Below are 22,503 nucleotides of genomic sequence, written 5' to 3' on the forward strand. Positions count from 1 at the left end.
TTGCCACGACGTCAGCATACGCGACTACTTTTACACCTTTTTCTTCCAGAGACAATTATATATTGTTAGTGGCTATATTCCAAAGTAGAGGAAACAGTACACATCCTTGAGGAGTTCCTCTGCTGACCCATCTTTTTAGATCCACAGATCCCAATCCTGCCGTAATGCATCTTTTAGTAAGTAAGTTTTTAATAAACTTTCTTAGGGTAGGGTTGATGCCTAGAAACTCCAACTCATTCATGATTGACGTCGGTTTTACATTATTGAAAGCACCTTCAATGTCAAGAAATGCTACCATTGTATATTCCTTGACAGCGAGAGAACCCTCTATGTAGCCGACTAGGTCGCGAAGGGCTGTTTCAGTGGATTTGTCTTTACTATTGGGTTGCCTAAAAAGTAATTCATTCTTTCTTCTGTCAATTATCAGCTGTTACTTTTAGCTTGATTTAGAAAAAAAGTGTAAAAAAGTATATTTGATTAAAGTTCATTCTAAGTTTTATTAAAAATGCATTTACTTTCTTTTAAAAAATCCGCAATTACTTTTTGGGCAACCCAATATATGCATGCTGCTGCCATCTCCAGGAATTTTTACCCTAAGATATGTTCCTATCAACCTATCAAGAGTCTTCAGCATAAAGGATGATAGACAAATAGGACGAAAATGTTTCGCCTTCGTGGTAGGGTTTTCCTGCATTTGGAATTAAAATGACCTTCGTGTCCCTCCATCCCACAGGTATATATCACATTCTGATACAAGCAGAGTATATCTCCCTAAGCCAGGGAACCAGTCTATCAGACACAGCTTGTAATTCAACCGGTGGTCAACTGGGCCCGGCGACTTAAAGTAGTCGAAACTTCTTATCGCCCAAAAGATTTTCGGCTCAGACACAATTTCCCTAATGGACTCCGACGAATGCATACCTGTGATAGTTTTCTGCTGTTCTTCCTTAGACCAACCAGCTCTGGGGGCCTACCATGGCGGTCGCTGTTTGCTCCTTTGCTTGGCACTAGGACATGCTGACACAAGCGAGTCATCTTCTACAGTTTCCACTTGCTTTTTTGGTCTAGAAGGGATAGACGTGCAGAATTTGTGCCGAAATTTATCCCAATCCGCAATTCTTCTTTAGATCCGAGGGACCACTTCTGCAATTTTTTCCCATGAACATTTCATTAAAGAACAGGAGCAAACTTCTCACATATCAATAAGTGCCGTCCGATTTAATATTAAGCTCAATGATAAGGGGCCTCCTTTGTATAACCGAGTCCGAACGGCATGCTGCAATGGAGAGAAATTTTAGATGGCATAGTACCTCACAAATTTTGCCAGCATTAGGAGGGGAAAACCCAGGATTTGAACCCAGGCGTTCAACGTCATAGGCGGACATGCTACCCAAGGCTGAAAATAATATAACGATAATCAGAGAAGCTGTGATCGTCCAACACATCCTAGTCGCAAATTCTTCCACTTATATCTTCCGATACAAAGGTAATATCTAGTACCTCCTGCCTGTTCCTGGTAATAAAGGTCGGTTTATGCCCTTTATTACAAATCGCCAGATTGCAACTTATATTATATTCAATAAGCAGCTCACCCCTTTCGTAGACATTGGAACTTCGCCATATCTAGTGATGTGCATTAGCATCACTTCCTGCACTGAGGTTCTTCTTCCCTATAGAACGGGCTGCAACCAGCGACTTGAAGTTTGAAGGTGGTATCTTTGAATCGTGTGTCATATATGCTTAGCGACGGAAGAAGAAAAACTTTTGGACTACTCTTTGCAAGAATACAGACTCTGTGTCTCCCAATCCCCGTACCCTTGAGTAGTTTAAATCCAGTAATTCATAGTCCACGAACCATTTCTCCACATACCCATGGTTCTTGGATAAGAACCACGTCAAACCGCCCCGCCATCAGGAGGACCTTCAGTGCCACCGAAGCGTCCTTACAATGGTGGAGATTTATCTGTAGAAACCGGACCATCGTCAGGATTCAAAAGTTCCACCACTGTTGTGTTAGCCATATCTTCTGATTCCATCAGGAGTTCATCCTCACAAGGTTCGTTAGAACTTTTCATGATGAGCACCCACACAGGGCTTGTCAGGTTCCGTTTCGATGCCACACCCTCCTGTCTCGATTGTGGCAGGGGGAGTTTTAGTCTACTGCAATCTGCCAGATTTAAGCGATGTGGTCGATAGTTCCTCAGGCAAGTGTTCAGCAACCCTCCATATTTAATCAGCAGTGATTTTCACCAAACAACAGACTTTTCTGCAGTATGCCTGCTACTCTGAAATTGCAGTACTATTGCTGCAATAGCAGAATTACTGCTATAAAAGCAGCAAAATTAACTACTAGTATTCAGCAGACAGTTTTTGCTATTTTCAGCAAACTTTTTTCTATGAGTGTACATAAGAGGTGCAGCACGTTTTCAAGACATTTTTCGTACCAATCTGTGTTTTATCTGTGATTTTTGCCCTGATAAACTTCAAAGTTTATCATATAACTTGAAAACCTAAACGAGGACAACACCATAAATCCGAACCGCATTGGATTTACTTTTATAAACTGCTTGCACTCATGTCTTCCAAAGTATGGTACCACACTCTCTTCACATGAGAGATTCTGTTCTGGATGGAAATTTGCCATCATATTAGATTTTATTATGTCCGTAAGCGGTTAAAGTTTGCACATTTTGCCTGTTATGACAGCTGGCGCGCATAATTTCTTTCAAAATGCAAATTTCATATAATGCTTCCTAACGATGCCGGCGTATGGTATTATGGTGGTATTCAAGTGGAAACATGGTACAAAATTAAAGAACTATTTCTAAGCTTTCCGAAATGTATATACTCTGCATTGCTGGTCTTCACAAATCAAAATTATGTGAACTACGCACTCGCCATAGTGCCAAGTTTTGCTAGTTTAATTTGTATACCCAAATTTTCTACCTTACAATATGAGAACCAAACAAACGACCACTTGTTAGAAAGACACACTTCTCACGAGAAAACACACCCAACGTACTTTTGCGTTGCCATATGGCAACACCGGGGCGATCCGGGTTAATTTATCGCGGGAATAATCCTCCCACAAATTCCAACAACTTGCGAATCCTCACAGCTTTGGCAAAAGTCGATACAGGCAACTTTCAGTTTGTCAGCATATTTTCTGATCAGACAGTGACCTGTCATGACGGATACAATGACTGGGACTTCTGTTCTAGTCTGTGACAGCAAAGTAGTAGACCTCTTCAAGTCTAGATTAGGCCACATAATTTTGGAATGCATAATTATGCCCCACATCATTATGCCGGTTTGTGAGGAGCTTAATATTAATCAACTATCAAACTCAATATTAGTTCAACACTAACTAACAGTTATTAAATTGTTCTTATTTAGGACCATAGTATTGTGAGATAAAGAAATAGAAATTGTAAACATTTAATCTATATTGAACTAAAAATCCAAAGATTTTTAAATAGTTCATTCTTTAATAAATATCATAGAAGGACTCGTCGATTATAATATGGTTTCCTCAGTTTAGTAAAGTGCCTACTTATTCCAAAGAAATTTGTTTAAGTAACATTACTAACACCACAAGAGTTATAAACGATTTCATCCTTACTCATGATAAGTTAGTTTTATTTGTACCAAGTTAATTTTTTAAGCCTTTAAGATCTTTTAATTAAACGTGAGAAAAGATCATGATCTAACGTGTATTCTGTAAGTATATGTGTGGTCGAAATTGCACACACACTTTTTATTGATATAGGTCGTTGGGGATTGCAAATGGATTTGGATATAGATGATCCTAAATTAAGTGGTACTTCGACTTGACTTATTGAGCCCCAGAAACCGCAATACTACCAATTCAATCTAGAACCTAATGTAGAAAACCGATCTCCGGATTTAACTTCTTGCGCCCCTAGAAGCCGGAGGTCACCGTAGCGCAAAGGTAAGCATATCCGCCTATGAAACTGAACAACAACATTGATATGAATCGGACAACATTCATTGATATGAGAAAATTTTGGAGGGTTGGATGGTTCATAAGCAAATTTGCCCGTAGAAACTGCAATTATTATTCGAATTGGTTGCACAGAGTGTTCTGTTACGACTTCCAACAACCGTGCCAAGTACGGTCCAAATTGGTTTAAAACCTGATAAAGCTCTCGTAAAACCAGACCTTCCAATAAGATATCTTGAGTCCATAGAAGCTGCAGTTGTTATCCGATTTGGCTGAAATTTTCCCTCGCAGAACTTTGCTACATAAATTACACCTTTGCCCTTCAACTAAGTTAGTTTGCGCAATTTTTTAGCAGAGTCCTCACACACCAATGTTTTGTTTATTTATTTTTGAACAGCCAAAACATTGTTTGGTGTATACGAAAAACTAGGCTTATTGTCATTGCAAATGTAACGTATCTTACATCAATATTTATTGAGTGTCTTTCTGCAAGTGCGTTGAAGATCAACATTGAAAGAGTTTTCTTTTGTTCCTCCGTTCGTGTGAACTTCAATAAAAAAAAGATTGTCGCAAATCGTTGTTAAGAGACTAGCATGTATGATAATTTGAGCTTGCCCAGAATGGCAGAATAACATTTAACCCGATTTTTTTTTTATAAAATTACGTGCACAAATCAAAATTAATTTTATTTGACTACTATACTCGCATATGTTTTGAAAATGTTTTCGTAAATTTGATTACCAGGAATGTTCGGGACCGAAGGCATTACAGATACAGTCGAATCCGCTTTAGCGTAACACGCTTTACTGAAAAATACCGGATTACTGAAAACGACACAAATCCCCGCACTAATTTTTACCTCATCTAGTCTTATTCACTTCGCTTTAGTGAAACATCTGTTTACTGAAAATATCGCATTACTGAAAAACAAAAGTGCATCCAAATCTACGTTTTGCATGAAACCTACTTCGCTTTAGTGAAAAAAATAAAATCTTCATTTTTTGGAAATCGATACATAATTTTGGGCTGAAGAAATTTTGCATGTTTGCCCGTTAAAAAATGAATTGACACAATACATATACAGAAATTCTGAATAAACATCTTACAACAAAACGTATACAATGTGTATGCCTTTGTATTGTGTGTTTGTACATATTAAGTTATATTAGTTGGTTTTGAAATGCGAACAGAAGCAGACGTAATGTATGTGTGTCCTATGTTTTTGGCATAAAGCTTACTGCAGATATAAAAACGGAATAAATAAAATGTCTGTAACAAAGGTAGAAATAGGAAATAAGTTTAATTATTTACCACAAATTTATTTATTTTATTATTATTGTATATTTTAAATAGAGAAATTCTTCAAAATACACATGCCTGACTATGAAAAAGAAACTTGAAATTATTGAGAAAATTAAAGCAGGAGTGCCGAGAAAGATCATTTACGAACAGTTTGATTGCAGCGCAGCCACGGTTTGCAGAATTTTAAAAAATGAGAAATAAATTTCGAGCATTGCCACAAAAAATAAGAACATTCTTATGAATCGCATTAAAGGAGTTTCAAATAAGCAAGTGGAATAGGCTTTACATCTCTGGTTTACAAATATGAGGTCAAAGGAAGCAAAAATATCAGGGCCTATTATTATGCAAAAGGCGAAAGACTTGGCTCATATTATGAATATAGATTTTGTACCAACTATAGGGTGGCTAGAGCGTTGGAAGAAAAGAGAAAACATTCACTTTAAAAAGCTGCATGGAGAAAAAAAAACTCAGCGAATACTGTTGTAGCAAGTGAATGGATTAAGAACATATTGCCCGAGTTGTTGAAAAACTACTCGGACTATAAAGCTCTAACAGGTGGAACTTTACCAAACAGGTCCGATCAGGGATCAGGCAGCAAAATTTCGAAAGACCGAATCACACTTCTTTTTATAACAAACTCCACGGGAAGTGATAAATACGTCTTCAGTGTTGGTAAATCTTCAAACCCTAGATGCTTTAACGGAAAGAACTTGCCTGTAAATTATTCTGCTAATAAGAAAGCTGGGATGACAAGTATTTTATGGACAGAACTTATCAAAGAAATTGACTTAAAGTTTCAGTAAAAAAAAAAACTTTATTTTGTTTATTGACAATGCTGACTGTCACAAAACATCCGATGACGTTACATTAAAAAACATAAGAATTGAATATTTACCTCCAAACACCACGTCAATTATTCAACCATTGGACCAAGGCATAATAAGGTCATTCAAGTGCTTCTATAGAAAGCTTATTGAGAAAGCTTATCTTGAATGTTCTGGCACATTAGAAAATGAAATAGAAAACTTTATTGAAATAGAGAAGGATTTGGAGTGTTGCTAGGATTTGAGTGAAGAAGAAATAGTTGAACAAGTAATTGGTTGTGAAGCTGTTATAGAAAATGAAGAATTTGAAATGGATGAGGCTTTTCCGAAACTATCTGTTCAAGTTAATATGCCAATTGAAAGATTTTTTTTTTTAGATAATTTTGAAGCACGCAACTTGCTTAATGAGCTTGAAAATGAAATAGCCCATGTAAATTAAAAAAAAAGTGACTCAAAGTCAAATTAAAGATTTTTTTAAAGGACATAATGTTTGATTTGCAATATTAACTGTATTGTGAGACTGAATTTTTATTTATATTTTTTTATTTTTATTAATGAGAGACTGAATTGTTAATTTATTATTATTATTATTATTTTTTTTGAAGACAGAGTTCTTTTAATTTCTTTTTTAAACATTTTTTTTACATTTACAAAATACTTTTATTTATAATTTTTTTTAAATCAATACTTAAAAAATATATGGATTTTATGTGAAAAAGTTAAGAGTTTTTTTGTGGGGTAATGTACTGCTTTACTGAAATAAATTTCAGTAATCCGAACTTCGTTTTAGAGAAAATATCGGATAACTGAAACAAAATATGGATTTTTTTTAGTTCCAGTAAAGCGGAGTCTACTGTAATCGGTTTTCCCGGATAATGGAGTCAAATTTCTTTGCAGGTTTTAATCATTTTTTAAGCAAAAATTACATATTGGTATAGAGTTTTATGCAAAAATAGTAAACTACAATGTTGTTTCTAATGTTTACTTGTCTTTGCACAATATCTTAACGAAATGCAATTGAAAGCTCTATATCCATATTACACCATGGTCTATCGGACGATTTAAAGAAGTGCAATTCGGTAGAACAAATGTTCTAATAACTTTTTCAGATATGAAATTATTTATTTTTATTTAAACAATTCTTTAGTTGCCAAACTGAAAGCACTGAACTAAAGCACTGAAAGTTCGTGAACATAGTTTAAAACACTTGGCCGAGCTCTTTTTCCAATAACTTGAAGAGATAATAAAGCAGTTGGTTTCTCTTTGGCACCTTATGCCCAACTACGAGTGAATTATCATGGCATACCAAACTGCTTTCAGACAAACTTCCAGCTTCGTTCTGTATCATTTTTCAAACGTAATGGATAAACTGGAGCCACCGTAGATCAGAGGATAGTATGCCCACCTATGACTCTGAATGCCCTTGTTCGAATCCTGTCAATAACATCGGCAAAATTTCAGCGGTGTTTACCCTCTATTAATGCAGGCAACATTTGCCATGTAAAAACTTCTGACCAAAGAGCAGAGAGCGGCACTCGGTTCAAACTCGGATTAAATAAGGCGGTCCCTTAAACTTGAATCGGACATCTTATAATTGAGCTTAAACGTGAATCGGACATTGCTCATTGAAATGTGGGAAGTTTGACCCCTATTCCTTAATGTAATGTGCGTGGGAAAATTTGCCGTTATAAAACGACTTACACTCCCGGATAAAAGAGGTAATCACCGATAATTGAATTAATCGAAAAAAGACAAAAATGTCTTTTCTATCCCGGATAATGGAGGTTCCCGAATAATCGATTCCCGGATAATCGCGGTCCGACTGTGCCTATATTCACAGTTTTCTTCGTATTGTTTTAAAGAGTGGCAAACCTGACTTGCACTGAATACATTTTTTTGTTTTCTTTTTTTGTCCTTCACGGCTTGTGCATCCAGTACTAAAATAAAACACAGCAATTATTTTCGGCGGCTCATTTATACTGGATAGCATCCTTTTTAGAGGGCCGTACCTAAATATGTAATGTTTATTGAATATCATTGTTTTTTTTTTCAGCCGACAGCGTCACATAAAATCAAAATCAACTTATTAAACACGTGTTGTTCTCTCCAACATTGATATGTGAAAATAATAATAACAGTGCCGTTTATACACCACAACTAGTAAACATAACAAAAGGTCATACGTGAAATGTGCAGTGTAAGAGTCCAATCTTGTTCTCTGTACAGGACATTGGTAGTGGAAGAGTTAAACTAAGAGAAATTTTTATCATTGAATTACTACAAGGACTAATTGATTCTCCTTTTCTCACAGCCAAAAAACTTGATAATGTTCCATCTCAAAGGGTTCGTAATTTAAAACCGTTAAAGTTGTCGCTCAGGAGAACTAATTACGAGATAAGTAACCCTTGTGTTCTATATACTTGGGCTTATGTACTACTACATGTTTAAGTAATCCGTTGTATACGATAAAAAACCAATAATGCATATCGATGGAGGAATTCAGATTCACCTTTCCAAAATTTCAGGTAGATACAATTACAAAAAACGGTTTTATAACGATTTCAAAAAAGGCCTAAATCAATTTTTCTCTTTCTCCTGTACAGAAACAAAAAATTTCGTTTGCGTTTTTTATTTGTTCTGAAAGACCAATGTCAGATGTACCTTGCTCCAAATTTTCTGGCTGATACTTTTCAAAATAACAGAGTTGTAACGATTTATAAAAAGCCCTGTGTGAAGTTTTTATACCCTCCACCATAGGATGGGGGCATACTAATTACCCCATAGAGTATATATATTCTTGATCGTCGTGACATTTTATGTCGATCTAGCCATGTCCGTCCGTCTGTCTGTTGAAAGCACTCTAACTTTTGAAGGAGTAAAGCTAGCCGATTGAAATTTTGCACACATACTTACTATTAGGTCGGTTGGGATTGTAAATGGGCCATATCGGTCCATGTTTTGATATGGATGCCATATAAACCGATCTTAGGTCTTGACTTCTTGAGCCTCTAGAGGGCGCAATTCTTATCCGATTGGAATGAAATTTTGCACAACGTGTTTATGTGTTATGATATCCAACAACTGCGCCAAGTATGGTTCAAATCGGTCAATAACCTGATATAGCTGCCATATAAACCGATCTGGGGACTTGATTTCTTGAGCTTCTAGAGGACGCAATTCCTATCCGATTTGGCAGAAATTTTGAATGACATATTTTATTATGACTTACAACAACTGTGCCCAATAGGGTTCAAATGAGTTCATTACCTGATATCGCTGCCATATAAACTAATCTGGGATCTTTGCTTCTTCAGCCCTTAGAGGTCGCAATTGTTATCCGATTTGCCTGAAATTTTTTACTACGGATCCTCTCATGACCATCAACATACGTGATTATTATGGACTATTATCGGTCTATAGCCTGATTCAGCTCCCATATAAATCAATCTCTCTATTTTACTTCTTGACCCCCCAAAGGGCGCAATTCTTATTCGAATTGGATGACATTTTACACAGGTGTCCAACATATAATTTAATTGTGGTGCGAACCGGACCATTTCTTGATATCGCTCTAATAGCAGAACAATCTTTTCTTTTATCCTTTTTTTTTGCCTAGGAAGAGATGCCGGGAAAAGAACTCGACAACTGCGATCCATGGTGGAGGGTATATAAGATTCGGCGCGGCCGAACTTAGCACGCTTTTACTTGTTTTCTTCTCCTGTAAAGTAAAAAAATCGAGTTAAGCCATCGATATGTGAGAATAAATACAAAGTTTTAAAAATTGCGGCTTGTAAAGGCTCAAGAAATCAAATTGGGCGATCGGTTTATTTGGGAGCTATATCAGGTTATAGACCGATTTAAACCGTACTTGGCACAGTTATTGGAAGTCATAACAGAACACTACGTGCAAAATCCGCCAAATCTGACAAAAATTGCGGCTTCCAGGGGCTCATGATGTCAAATCCTGATATCGGTTTATATGGGAGCTATATCAGGTTATAGACCGATTTGGACCGTAGTCAAAACAGCTCTTGGAAGTCATAACGGAACACTACATGCAAAATTTCTGGAGATCGGTTTATATAGGAGCTATATATAAACCTACATCGATATTAAGTATCGGCAAAATTTCAAGCGGCTAGCTTTATGCGTTCGACCTCTATCGTGATTTCGACAAACGGACAAACGGGCGAACATGACTAGATCGATTCAGAACGGCGAGACGATCAAGAATATATATACTTTATGGGGTCTTAGACGAATATTTCGAGATGTTACAAACGGAACGACTAGATTATTATACCCCCGTCCTATGGTGGCGAGTATAAAAATAGAGTCGGTGCAACCCTGAAAGGTCGCATCTCTTTTCCATTGAAACAGACTGGAACTTCAGCATTCCTATACAGCTCCCTAATTAATGTCACGAATTTTTTAGGGATGCCCTTATTCAACAGAGTGCTCCACATTAAACTTCGCGAATCTGTGTCAAAAGCACTCTCGAAGTCGATGTATTAAGTTCTGCAGTTTGTTCAATGGCCACCGTAGCGCAGAGTTTAGCATGTCCGCCTATGACGCTGAACGCCTGGGTTCGAATCCTGGCGAGACCATCAGAAACTATTTTTCAGCGGTGGTTTTCCCCTCCTAATACTGGCAACATTTGTGAGGTACTATGCCATGTAAAACCTCTCCCCAAAGAGATGTCGCACTGCGGCACGCCGTTCGGACTCGGCTGTAAAAAGGAGGCCCCTTATCATTGAGATTAAAACTTAAATCGGACTGCACTCATTAATATGTGAGAAGTTTGCTCATGTTCCTTAGAGGAATGTTCATCAGCAAAATTTGCATTTGCAGTTTGTTCAATAATTATGCGGAGGGAGTTAATGTGGTTGCCACAAGAACGTCCTGGTTGAAAACTCGCCTGTTCCTTCCTCAAATTTCTGTCAAGTGCAGGCCAAATACTCTGCAGAAGAAGACTTGCCATCACTTTATTTATTGCGTTTCGCAATGTAATCCCCTCCAGTTCTTGCACTAGGTGTGGTCACCCATCTTTGGGATTGTGCCCATGATCCCCTTCTTCCATTCCGAGGGGACATCGTTTGTATCCCAGGCCTCGCTGATTATTGGGGTGATCACTTGAGCTATGGGGTATGCCTCACAATGCAACTCTTCAGCAGGTATATTATAATATATATAGAAACTGCGCCATCGCTTTAATTGTTAATCGGGTGCTGGTAATTCCTCAAACAGAAATGTGCAACCTCTAATTTACAAAACTCTCAAAATGCTTTCCACTTTCACACTCTCTCTTACTGGCAAACGAATGCCTTTCGGTAGAAATTTGTGCAATTTTTTGAGTGCGCGATCACTATTGTTGCTGATTGCAGCGTATCCTCTAAATTACCTTAAAAGTATACGACAAAACCAAATTTGTATATGGTTCATCGCCTCGATATATTAATGTACCGGTTATCACGAAATTAATTTTTTCTACGAGAAACCGGCCCTAAGTCTAAATTTCAATTTTACATCTTGCTTTGAAATTACTACTTTTGTATATTGCATTCACATTACTGGCTGAGGTACTACTTTTAGCCAGTGTTGTAGAATCACGACTAACCCGCCATTGTCCGGAAAATGGTGTGGACGCACTGCCTACGTATGGGAGGACCGCTCCTCGGTCGGCAGGGGCGGGTGTAAGAGGATTGGGAAGAAACGAACGAACAATAGCTTATACTCAAGGTCTTATTCGATTTCCATTTTTATTTTAGCTAAATAATATTGTTAGTTCGACATTCTAATATGTTTTCCATAATTTTATTTCCAGCCAGCAAGTTCACCACGACGTGTAGCAGTGCCAGTTTTAGTAAAGGATGGGAAACCATGTTCTACAGGAAGCACTGCCCAACCTCACGGACACCATCCAACAAACAGTGATATAGGTGATGATGGTGGTAGTGCATTAAACTCAAATAGTGCTAATGTCATATCAAATATAAATATAATCTCAAATGAAGCGCCCACCTCCAATTCTCCGGATACGTCAACCTCACTGTTGGCAACGTACAACGAATCTGTTACCAGTTCTCAAATGTTACAACAACCTTGCAATAACGCTATAGTATCAAATAGTATAGCAATGGCGTACAGAAGTCAAAACAATTTCATACAAAATGGTCACCAACAGCAATGTGGGGGTTATTTACCAATCCAAGGACGAGCGTGGTAATAGGTGGATATACAAAAGAGGAGGTTGAGCAGCGAAATAATGGATAAATATGTATGTATGTAAAAACGTGTATAAAATTTTATGATATAGTGGTTTGATTTACACAAATAAATGTAAAATTGGGAGATGTTAATGTAATTCATTTATGTTGCATCAAGTCCAAATGTAACATTTAGAATAATGACATACTTCTACGGCATCTCTTATTTGTATACGTAGCTCATAGAAACGTCTAAAGAGACAAGTGTACAACTTTTGACCTATTGATCAGAACAGTGCAAACCGGTCTAGACATTTATAGAGAAGGACATAGACTTTAAGAAAAGTGATATATCTTTAATACAGGGTGAGGTACAGGACGTCAAAGTTAACCATTTTTGACATCTCCAGCCTTCTGAAGGCTGTATCTTCATAGACGCGTGCCATTCAACCCAAGACAAATTTAGCAGTTTGCCAACATCAAAAAATCGAGTGCACAATCTGTCAAAAACAGTGCTTTGTCTGGATTTTTACCGATGGTGCCTTGCTCGTTTTTCACAACTTCGCTCTTTTTTATGTAAGAAAGTTATTTTTTTTTTAAATAATGTATTAGAAAAATATTATGATTGTTCGATTTGAAGTGTAGAAAAAGAAAACTTGGGGACTACACAACAGCAGTGTGGACAACGTAGTTGAGTGAAACGCTGTGGAATAGTTAATCTAGACCAGGCAAAACGCCACTCTACCAAATGGGGCAGGTTGTCCCATTAGTTTTCATATAGACCAAACATCAACAGAAAAAGATCCGTCGCGTGCCTTGATATAAGTTTATGTTGTCTTATTTTCGGCAAAGGAAACCACAGCTTAGATACATAAGTGATGTGGAAGCCTTAACCATTCCGTGTCCATTCAATACTACACAACACAAAAACAAATCACTAGGGTCAACCTCTAAGAAAGTTGGAGAATTTCTATATTTGGATATAAAGTGGATGCAGACTCATTGCACACATTGTTACAACAACAACGTGAAGTCATTAGGTTAGGTTGAAAAGAGGGTGCAGATTTTAATCCTCCCCTTGCCACTGTGGACATACACCTAAGCCAGTAATCGGCTTGTTGTGCGCTCTAAAAACTATAAAGTAACCTCTAAAATGAAAATTTTAAGTTAGGAATTCCGTGCTACATACAAAATCCTTAATTGTTTTCACTACCACTCCCCTAAGATGGTTCATGTCTGATATTGTGTTTCCAGCCGGTCAATGAAAAAGGAAATGCTCCAACGTCTCATCATCTTCCCCACATGTCCTACACATGCTATCACTTGCCGCACCGATTTTCCATAAGTGAGCTCGTAGTCCTATGCGTCCCGTTATGATACCAATAGCTATACTGACCTCATTCTTCCTTCCTTTCAGTAATAGCCTCGTCTTTTCAGGATCTGGATCCACCCATAGGATTTTCGCCGTCCTACCGACCGTTCGTCGCCCACTCTCTTAACTCGGTCTGCGTCGACCAGAAAGGCTTCGGGTTAACCAAGTTTATTGACGGCAGTCTTCTGGCTTTCACAGCCAAATCGTCTGCCCTTTCATTTCCCCTTACTCCGTTATGGCCCGGCACCCAAACGATGCGCATTTTCCCATCTTCAGAGAATGCGTTAATCTCCTTTGTACACTGCAAGATTGTTCGTGAAATTACCGTCCTGGTTGTTATTGCCCTTATGGCAATTTTACTGTCGGTAAAGACGTTCACACTCGACGTCCTCGCGTTAGCACCACACCAATTCACGCATTCCGTGATCGCTCGGATCTCCGACTGCAGGGCCGTATTATGGTCAGGCAGTCTAAAACAGATCTCAGTCCCTGGGTTCTCAATATAAACCCCCAGGCCCACTCTGTCCTCTAGCTTTGATCCAACCGTGTAACATGATCTTCCAGATGGCAATACTAGGGTTCCATCAATCCAAGACTGTGCCGATGGCAGCAGTGCCTCGCACTCGACTTCAAGGTTCATCTCAGTTATCCGATCGGAAACCTCTTCCCTTCCTTCCAGGTTTCCTATCGTTGCCTCGACTATACCGCGATGGTATGAGCTGTTCCAATCGTCAATCCATTCTCCCATCGCCTTAAGTCTCATAGCCGCAGTGGCTGCCTCACACTTAATCTGTATGTCAATAGTTGGATATCTAGTATAGCCTCCAGTCCCCTAGTGGGCGTGGTCCTCATCGCTCCGCCTATGCCAAGACAACATGTTCTCTGAACCTGTTGTATGGTCCTTATGTTGCACTTTTTCTCCATAGCAGTCCACCAAACTTCTGAAGCGTATGTAAGTATTGGCCTAATCACGCTCCTGTAGAGCCAGTGGACTATCCTCGGATTCAGGCCCCGTTTCGAGCCTACGGTCCGCCTACATAGTGCCCAACATCTGTGAGCCTTCTCAGTACGCTCCTGAATGTGACACTTCCAATTTAGTTTCCTGTCCAAGATTACACCTAAGTATTTGATCTTGTCAGATATCGAAATCGTCTTATTCATTAAACGTGGTGCGTTAAATTGGCCCACCTTCGTCTTCCTCGTGAACAGGCATATTTCAGTCTTCTCTGGGTTAACATTGAGACCTCTGGGTCTAGCCCAGTCATATGCCATATGACAGACCTTTTCGGACCTTCTGCATAGCTCGTTCGGATCCTTACCTCTTAGAAGTTTTATAACATCGTCTGCAAACGGTTTCAAATCTCTCCTCAGTCAGCATCCGTAATAGGTCATTTATGGTGGTCACCCATAGGAGTGGCGATAAAATGCCCCCCTGTGGCGTGCCCTGTGACACTTTCTCCCTTATATTTATGCCACGCGACACACAATTTATCCACCTCTTCCTTAGCATATGGTTTATCCAGTCTCTAAGGACCGAGTACACCCCACCCCCCCAACACCACCCAAATAGGAAGTATTTGCTGACAATTGCAATATAAGGTCAAATAAGAGATTTTTTAGAGTTGAACACGAATCCGATATATATTTTCAAGGCCAACTCACGGAGTGGGCGCCCATGCCCCAAAACAACCCCAAGCCGGTCATGTTTGGCGACTACCTCCAAATAGGACGTATTTAGTCACCAAGACAATTTGGGTCTTAAAGAGAGTGGAACTATATATTTATAGTTTTTCGGGCCAATATCCCAAATCGGACATATTTGCTGAATTTTGCAATAAGGAGTTTAAATGAGGTTAAGAAACGAATTTGATAACCAATTTTGAGACCAATGGTAATATGGGGTTAAAATAAATGATATATAGATATATGAGAATAGAGCACGTTGCTGATATATTTTCAGGACTTACTGTTTAGGGGAGCACCCCAATCGCCAAAACACCCCCAAATCGGGCATATTTAACAACAATGTCAATGTTCAGCTTAAATGAAAGGTATTGCGGGGTAGAGCAGGAATTGATACCCACTTTCGGGACGAATTTTCTGGGGGTCTATCCCTTTCCATAAATACCCCATAAACAGCAAGTTTTTACTGACCATCGCAATATGGGGCTCAAATAAAGGTATTTGGAAGCAGAATAGGAATTTGATATCAAAATGTAGGACCATGTATTTAGGGCATCACCCCTTCCCCAAAACACTCCCCAAAGGGTAAACATTTTTTGACCATGGCAATATGGGGTTTAAATAAGTGGTATTTGAGAGAAGAGCACGATGCTAATATTTCTTCAGGGCCAAGTATCTGAGGGACCACCTCACCCCCGAAAACATCCCTAAATCAGATATCATGAGAATATCGGGCTGAAATAAGGTATTTTAAGAATGGAGTACACCTTACATCCAAACTTAAATTCGTAGACCAATAAAGATCATATGGGTTTCAGATATAGGCACTTATATTGTTAAACTGTTAGTCAAGCGATATACTATTTTCGTAGCATGGTATTTTGAAAAGAAAAATTTTGTTCCATATAAAGTAAAAGAAGGCGCACTTTACGGATGGTTACTGTCAACAATTGGACAAATTGAATACAGCCATCAAGGAGAAGCGACCAGAATTGGTCAATCGTAAAGGTGTCATATTCCACCAGGACAACGCTAGACCGCACACATCTTTGGTCACTCGCCAAAAACTGAGTGAGCTTGGCTGGGAACTTTTGATGCATCCACCATATAGCCCTGACCTTGCACCATCAGACTACCATTTATTTCGATCATTGCAGAACTCCTTAAATGGTAAAACTTTCGGCAATGATGGGGCTATAAAATCGCACTTGGTTCAGTTTTTTGCAGATAAAGGCCAGAAGTTCTATGAGCGTGGAATACTAAATTTGCCAGGAAGATGGCAAAAGGTTATCGAACAAAATGGCAATTATATATTTTATTAAAGTTCATTCTAAGTTTTATTAAAAATGCATTTACTTTCATTTAAAAAATCTGCAATTACTTTTTAGGCAACCCAATAAATTCACGCTTTATTTAATAATTATAATTCAATTACATCTCTTCTTAGGCAAAAAATGATATAAGAAAAAATTTGCTCTGCTATTAGAGCGATATCAAGATATGATCCGGTTTAGACCACAATTAAATTATATGTTGGAGACCTGTGTAATATGTCAGCCAATTCGAATAAGAATTGCGCCCTTTGGGGGCTCAAGAAGTAAAATAGAGAGATCGATTTATATGGGAGCTGTATCGGGCTATCGACCGATTCAGACCATAACAAACACGTATGTTGATGGTCATGAGAGAATGCGTCTTACAAAATTTCAGGCAAATCGGATAATAATTGCGACCTCCAGAGGCTCAAGAGGTCAAGATCCCAGATCGGTTTATATGGCAGCTATTTCGGGTTATGAACCGAATTGAATCATACTTAGCACAGTTATTAAAAGTGATACTAAAACACTATGTGCAAAATTTCAGTCAAATCGGATGATAATTGCGCCCTCTAGTGGCTCAAGAAGTCAAGACCCACGATCGGTTTATATGACAGCTATACCAGGTTATGAACCGAATTGAATCATACTTAGCGCAGTTATTGAAAGTGATACTAAAACACTATGTGCAAAATTTCAGTCAAATCGGATGAGAATTGCGATCTCCAGAGGCTCAAGAGGTCAAGATCCCAAATCGGTTTATATGGCAGCTATATCAGGTTATAGACCGATTTGAACCATACTTAGCACAGATATTAGAAGTGATACTAAAACACTATGTGCAAAATTTCAGTCAAATCGGATGAGAATTGCGATCTCCAGAGGCTCAAGATCCCAGATCGGTTTATATGGCAGCTATATCAGGTTATGAACCCAATTGAATCATACTTAGCACAGTTATTAGTTATTATGGACCGATTTGAACCATACTTAGCGCAGTTATTAAAAGTGATACTAAAACACTATGTGCAAAATTTCAGTCAAATCGGATGAGAATTGCGACCTCCAGAGGCTCAAGAAGTCAAGACCCAAGATCGGTTTATATGGCAGCTATATCAGGTTATGGACCGATTAAAACCATACTTGGCACAGTTGTTGGGTAGCATAACAAAACACGTCGTGCGAAATTCCATTCCATTCGGATAAGAATTGCGCCCTCTAGAGGCTCAAGAAGTCAAGATCCAAGATCGGTTTGTATGGCAGCTATACCAGGTTATGGACCGATTTGAACCATACTTAGCACAGTTATTAGAAGTGAAACTAAAACACTATGTGCAAAATTTCGGTCAAATCGGATGAGAATTGCGCCCTCTAGAGGCTCAAGAAGTCAAGACTCACGATCGGTCTATATGACAGCTATACCAGGTTATGGACCGATTTGAACCATACTTAGCACAGTTATTAAAAGTGATACTAAAACACTATGTGCAAAATTTCATTCAAATCGGATGAGAATTGCGCCCTCTAGAGGCTCAAGAAGTAATAAAAAGTATTTGTGTAAAATTTAAAGCGGCTAGCCTTACTCCTTCGGAAGTTAGCGTGCTTTCGACAGACGGACGGACGGACGGACGGACATGGCTAGATCGGCATCAAATGTCGCGACGATCGAGAATATATATACTTTAGGGGGTCTCAGACGAATATTTCGAGTAGTTACAAACAGAATGACGAAATTGGTGGAATTCCTGTTGATCTCAACTGGTCAACGTGATGATTAAAGGTGTATCCGTCATCTAATTTTAATTCATAGTGAAGGTTACCAAATTTCCGGATAACTGTGCCTCACTTCCACAATTGCTTGTTATTCGTATAATACCTGGATAATATTCGATCCCCTCACTAACTGTCGAGTCATGATCCGGAAAGTTGTTGTGTAACTCGATATCTAAAAAGTACTTTTCTCACTTTTTCTCGTAAAGATGGAGCTCATCGACCATTGCTTTCTGCCGATTTTTTAGAATTTAAACATTACGTTCGGCTAACCCATTCGTAGCAGGATGACTAGGGGCAATTAATTTATGAATAATCCCCGTAGTCGAATTTAAATCGACCAGCAATTCCCCGCTGGTAAAAATTGATGCATTGTCCCTTACGATTACGTCCGGGTATCCATGTCTCGAAAACAAATCAAGTTGTATCTTAATAGTAGATCTTGAAGTTGCAGGCAATTTATGTGACAAAATTTCGACCAACTTAGATTTAGCATTTATTGCAACCAAGTGGTAATGATGTTAAAATAAGTAACGCAATAAAATAAGCTTAAAATAAGTTAAATAAGCCAGCGTACTCTATGTGTATACGTTGCCAGTTATGATCTGGCTCCTCCCAAGTGTGTAATTTCGCTTTCGGAGGATTTGATTTGATGTTAACTCACGAAAGACATTGCCAAAATTTTCAATGTCCTTAACTATGGACTCCGCCCCGGTAGCCGAGTTGGTAGCGTGCTTGGATTACCAGTGCAGGGGTCGTGGGTTCGATTTCCGCCAGAACCCTTGGTCTGTCGCTACTGTGGTATCACAATGGACCTTAAATTGTCTAAGGCTGTAAATTGTCTAAGTCTTTAAAGGACTGCCACTCTTACCTAACCTATCTATAGACTCCAGTAGACAAATCTCCAAGCTACATTTTTCAACTTCGAGATTCCAATATGAGTCTGGTGGAGTTCGTCCTAAACGGCTTTTCGATGAATTGTGTCTCCGCTTGAAGAATTTTGAAGTATATTTTAGATTACTCAATTTTTGTTCGGCTTGAGGCTCACATATCTTCTTAAACGGCCAATAGTTTTATAAAGGCCATTTTGTGGTACACTAAAAGGAAAAGCTTCGTAGGTAAGGTTAGTTTGAAAAGAGGGTACAGATATTAATCCGCCCCATGCCACTATGGACATACACCTAAGCCAGTAATCGGCTTGTTGTGCGCTCTAAAAACTATAAAGTAACCTCTAAAAAGAAAAATCCTTAATTGTTTTCAATGCCACTCCCCTAAGTTGGTTCATGCCTGATATTTTGTCTTCACCTAAGTACCGGTATCTGTTGGACGCGAAAGCCGGGCAATGACAAAAGAAATTCTCCAACGTCTCATCATCTTCCCCGCATGCCCCTGGATCCCCCCGTCCTACCGACCGTTTCGCTGTTCCACAATGGATGCGCATTCGTCGCCCACTCCCTTAACTCGGACTGCGTCCACACGAAAGGCTTCGGGTTAACCAAGTTTATTGACAGCAGTCTTCTGGCCTTCTTCGCCAAATAGTCTATATATAGTTTATTTCCCCTTACTCCGTTATGGCCCGGCACCCAAACGATGCGGATTTTGCCATCATCAGAGAAGGCGTTAATCTCCTTCTTACTCTGCAACCCGGTTCATGACCTTACCTACTTGGTTGTTATTGCCCTTATGGCAATTTTACTGTCGGTGAAGATGTTCACACTCGACGTCCTCGCGTTAGCACCACATAACTTCACGCATTCCGTGATCGCACTGATCTCCGTCTGGAGGACCGTATTGGGGTCAGGCAGTCTAAAACAGATCTCAGTCCCGACTCTGTCCTCTAGCTTTGATCCATCCGTGTTACATGTTCCAGATGGCAATACTAGGGTTCCATCAATCCAAGACTGTCCCGATGGCAGCAGTGCGTCGCACTCGACTTCAAGGTTCGTCTCAGGTATACTATCGGAAACCTCTCCACTTCCTTCCAGGTTTCCTATCGTCGCCTGGATTATACCGCGATGGCATGAGCAGCTCCCACACTTAATCTGTATGTCAATGGGTCGGAGATCTACATTAATCTCCATTGCCCTAGTGGGCGTGGTCCCCATCGCTCCGCCTATGCCAAGACAACATGTTCTCTGAACTTGTTTTATGGTCCTTATGTGGCACTTTTTCTCCATAGCAGTCCAGCAAACTACTGAGGTAAGTATTGGTCTAATCACGCTCCTGTAGAGCCAGTGGACTGTCCTCGGATTCTGGCCCCATTTCGAGCCTACGGTACGTCTACATTGTGCCCAACAATATGAGCCTTCTCATTACGCTCCTGAATGTGACACTTCCAATTTAGTTTCCTATCGTCGCCTGGGTTATACCGCGATGGCATGAGCAGCTCCAACACTTAATCTGTTTGTCAATGGGTCGGAGATCTACAATAATCTCCATTGCCCTAGTGGGCGTGGTCCCCATCGCTCCGGCTATGCCAAGACAACATGTTCTCTGAACTTGTTTTATGGTCCTTATGTGGCACTTTTTCTCCATAGCAGTCCAGCAAACCACTGAGGTAAGTATTGGTCTAATCACGCTCCTGTAGAGCCAGTGGACTGTCCTCGGATTCTAGCCCCATTTCGAGCCTACGGTCCGTCTACATTGTGCCCAACATATGTGGGCCTTCTCATTACGCTTCTGAATGTGACACTTCCAATTCAGTTTCTTGTCCAAGATCGCACCTAAGTATTTGACCTTGTTAGATAACGAAATCGTCTTATTGAGGAAACGTGGTGCGTTAAATTGGACTACCCTCGTCTTTCTCGTGAACAGGCATATTTCAGTATTCTATAGGTTAACATTGAGCCATATGCAAGACCCTTTCGGATCCTTACCCATTAGAAGTATTATAACATCGTCTGCCTAGCAGACGGGATGAAATCCTTCCTCAGTCAGCATCCGTAATAGGTCATTTATGGTGGTTACCCATAGGAGTGGCGATAAAATGCCCCCCTGTGGCGTGCCCTGTGCCACTCTCCCTTATATTTATGCCAATGGACACACAATATATCCACCTGTTCCTTAGCATATAGTTTATCTAGTCTCTAAGGACCGAGTCCACCCGGTACTGGTCTAAGGATTGGATCAGTGTGTCGCTCCGGACATTGTTAAGAGCCCCCTCGATGTCAATGCATACCGCCAGTGTGTACGTTTTAGCATCGAACGATTCTTGCAGGGCAGTCTCCACCGACATTCCCTTGACATAGGCATGATGTTTGTATTTGAACAGTTCGCTGGATGTCATGCTCTTTATCATGGTGTCCACAATACGTTCCATGGCTTTGAGTAGAAAGGACGTAAGGCTTATGGGTCTGTAGGCCTTTGGTGTCGCATAACTTGCTTTGCCGGGCTTAGGTATCAACACCGCCCTTGCCTCCTGCCAGGCTTTCGGAAAGTACTAGGCACGCTGTGAAAATTTTGGCCAGACGAGGTGCCAGATAGTCTGCCTCTTTCTGTAGTAACGCCGGAAATATCCCATCAGGTCCGGGTGACTTAAATGGTTTGAAGCTCCTCACGGATTCCTTCACCATAAATTCCGTTAATGTAAACCTTCGATCAACGTCATTATTCCAAGATTCAGGTGTCTTCGTGAGTCCCGTCGTATCCTGTGGAAAATGGATTTTCATCAAAAGCCTCAACATGTTCTCCGTTGTCTCTGCTCTCACTCTCATATCGTCTACTTAAGTTTCATTTTTTTTACATGGGTTTTTGAGAGAAACTTTTTTATCTTGGCGGCGTCATTAACGCTATCTACCTGTTCGCAGAAAAGCTTTCAGGAAGTACGGTTTGGCGCTCTGGTAATCTTATTGTATTCCTTGAGCCGTGTGTAATACACATCCCAATAAACTTCCGCTTTTTTACGACGTGCTCTGTTAATAAGTCAGCGGTCCTCTTTCCCAATATTGCGAATCTCCCCGGTCATCTAGGGTTTTTATTGGGCTGATTTCCTTTCCCGAAGAGGACAACTATATTCGAAGAACCCTACCAGTGTAGTCGTAATCCTGTTGACATTTTCATCAATGTC

At 39.6% G+C, this 22,503-nt stretch overlaps 1 protein-coding gene across 6 annotated transcripts in view; it reads left to right on the top strand.

Annotated features, from left to right (window-relative positions):
• The window catches only part of LOC106090106 (thyroid transcription factor 1), a 382,007-nt gene extending 369,549 nt beyond the window's left edge, over nt 1-12,458 (top strand). For all 6 annotated transcript variants that reach the window (XM_059362491.1, XM_059362492.1, XM_059362494.1 and 3 more), the window contains one exon: nt 11,915-12,458. In XM_059362491.1, coding sequence (XP_059218474.1) covers nt 11,915-12,316 — 402 coding nt within the window. In that variant the 3' untranslated portion in view covers nt 12,317-12,458. The remainder of the gene's footprint in view (nt 1-11,914) is intronic.
• The last annotated feature ends 10,045 nt before the right edge of the window (nt 12,459-22,503 follow it).

This window comes from Stomoxys calcitrans, chromosome 2 (genome assembly GCF_963082655.1).
Source record: "Stomoxys calcitrans chromosome 2, idStoCalc2.1, whole genome shotgun sequence".
NCBI classification, from domain to species: Eukaryota; Metazoa; Arthropoda; class Insecta; order Diptera; family Muscidae; genus Stomoxys; species Stomoxys calcitrans.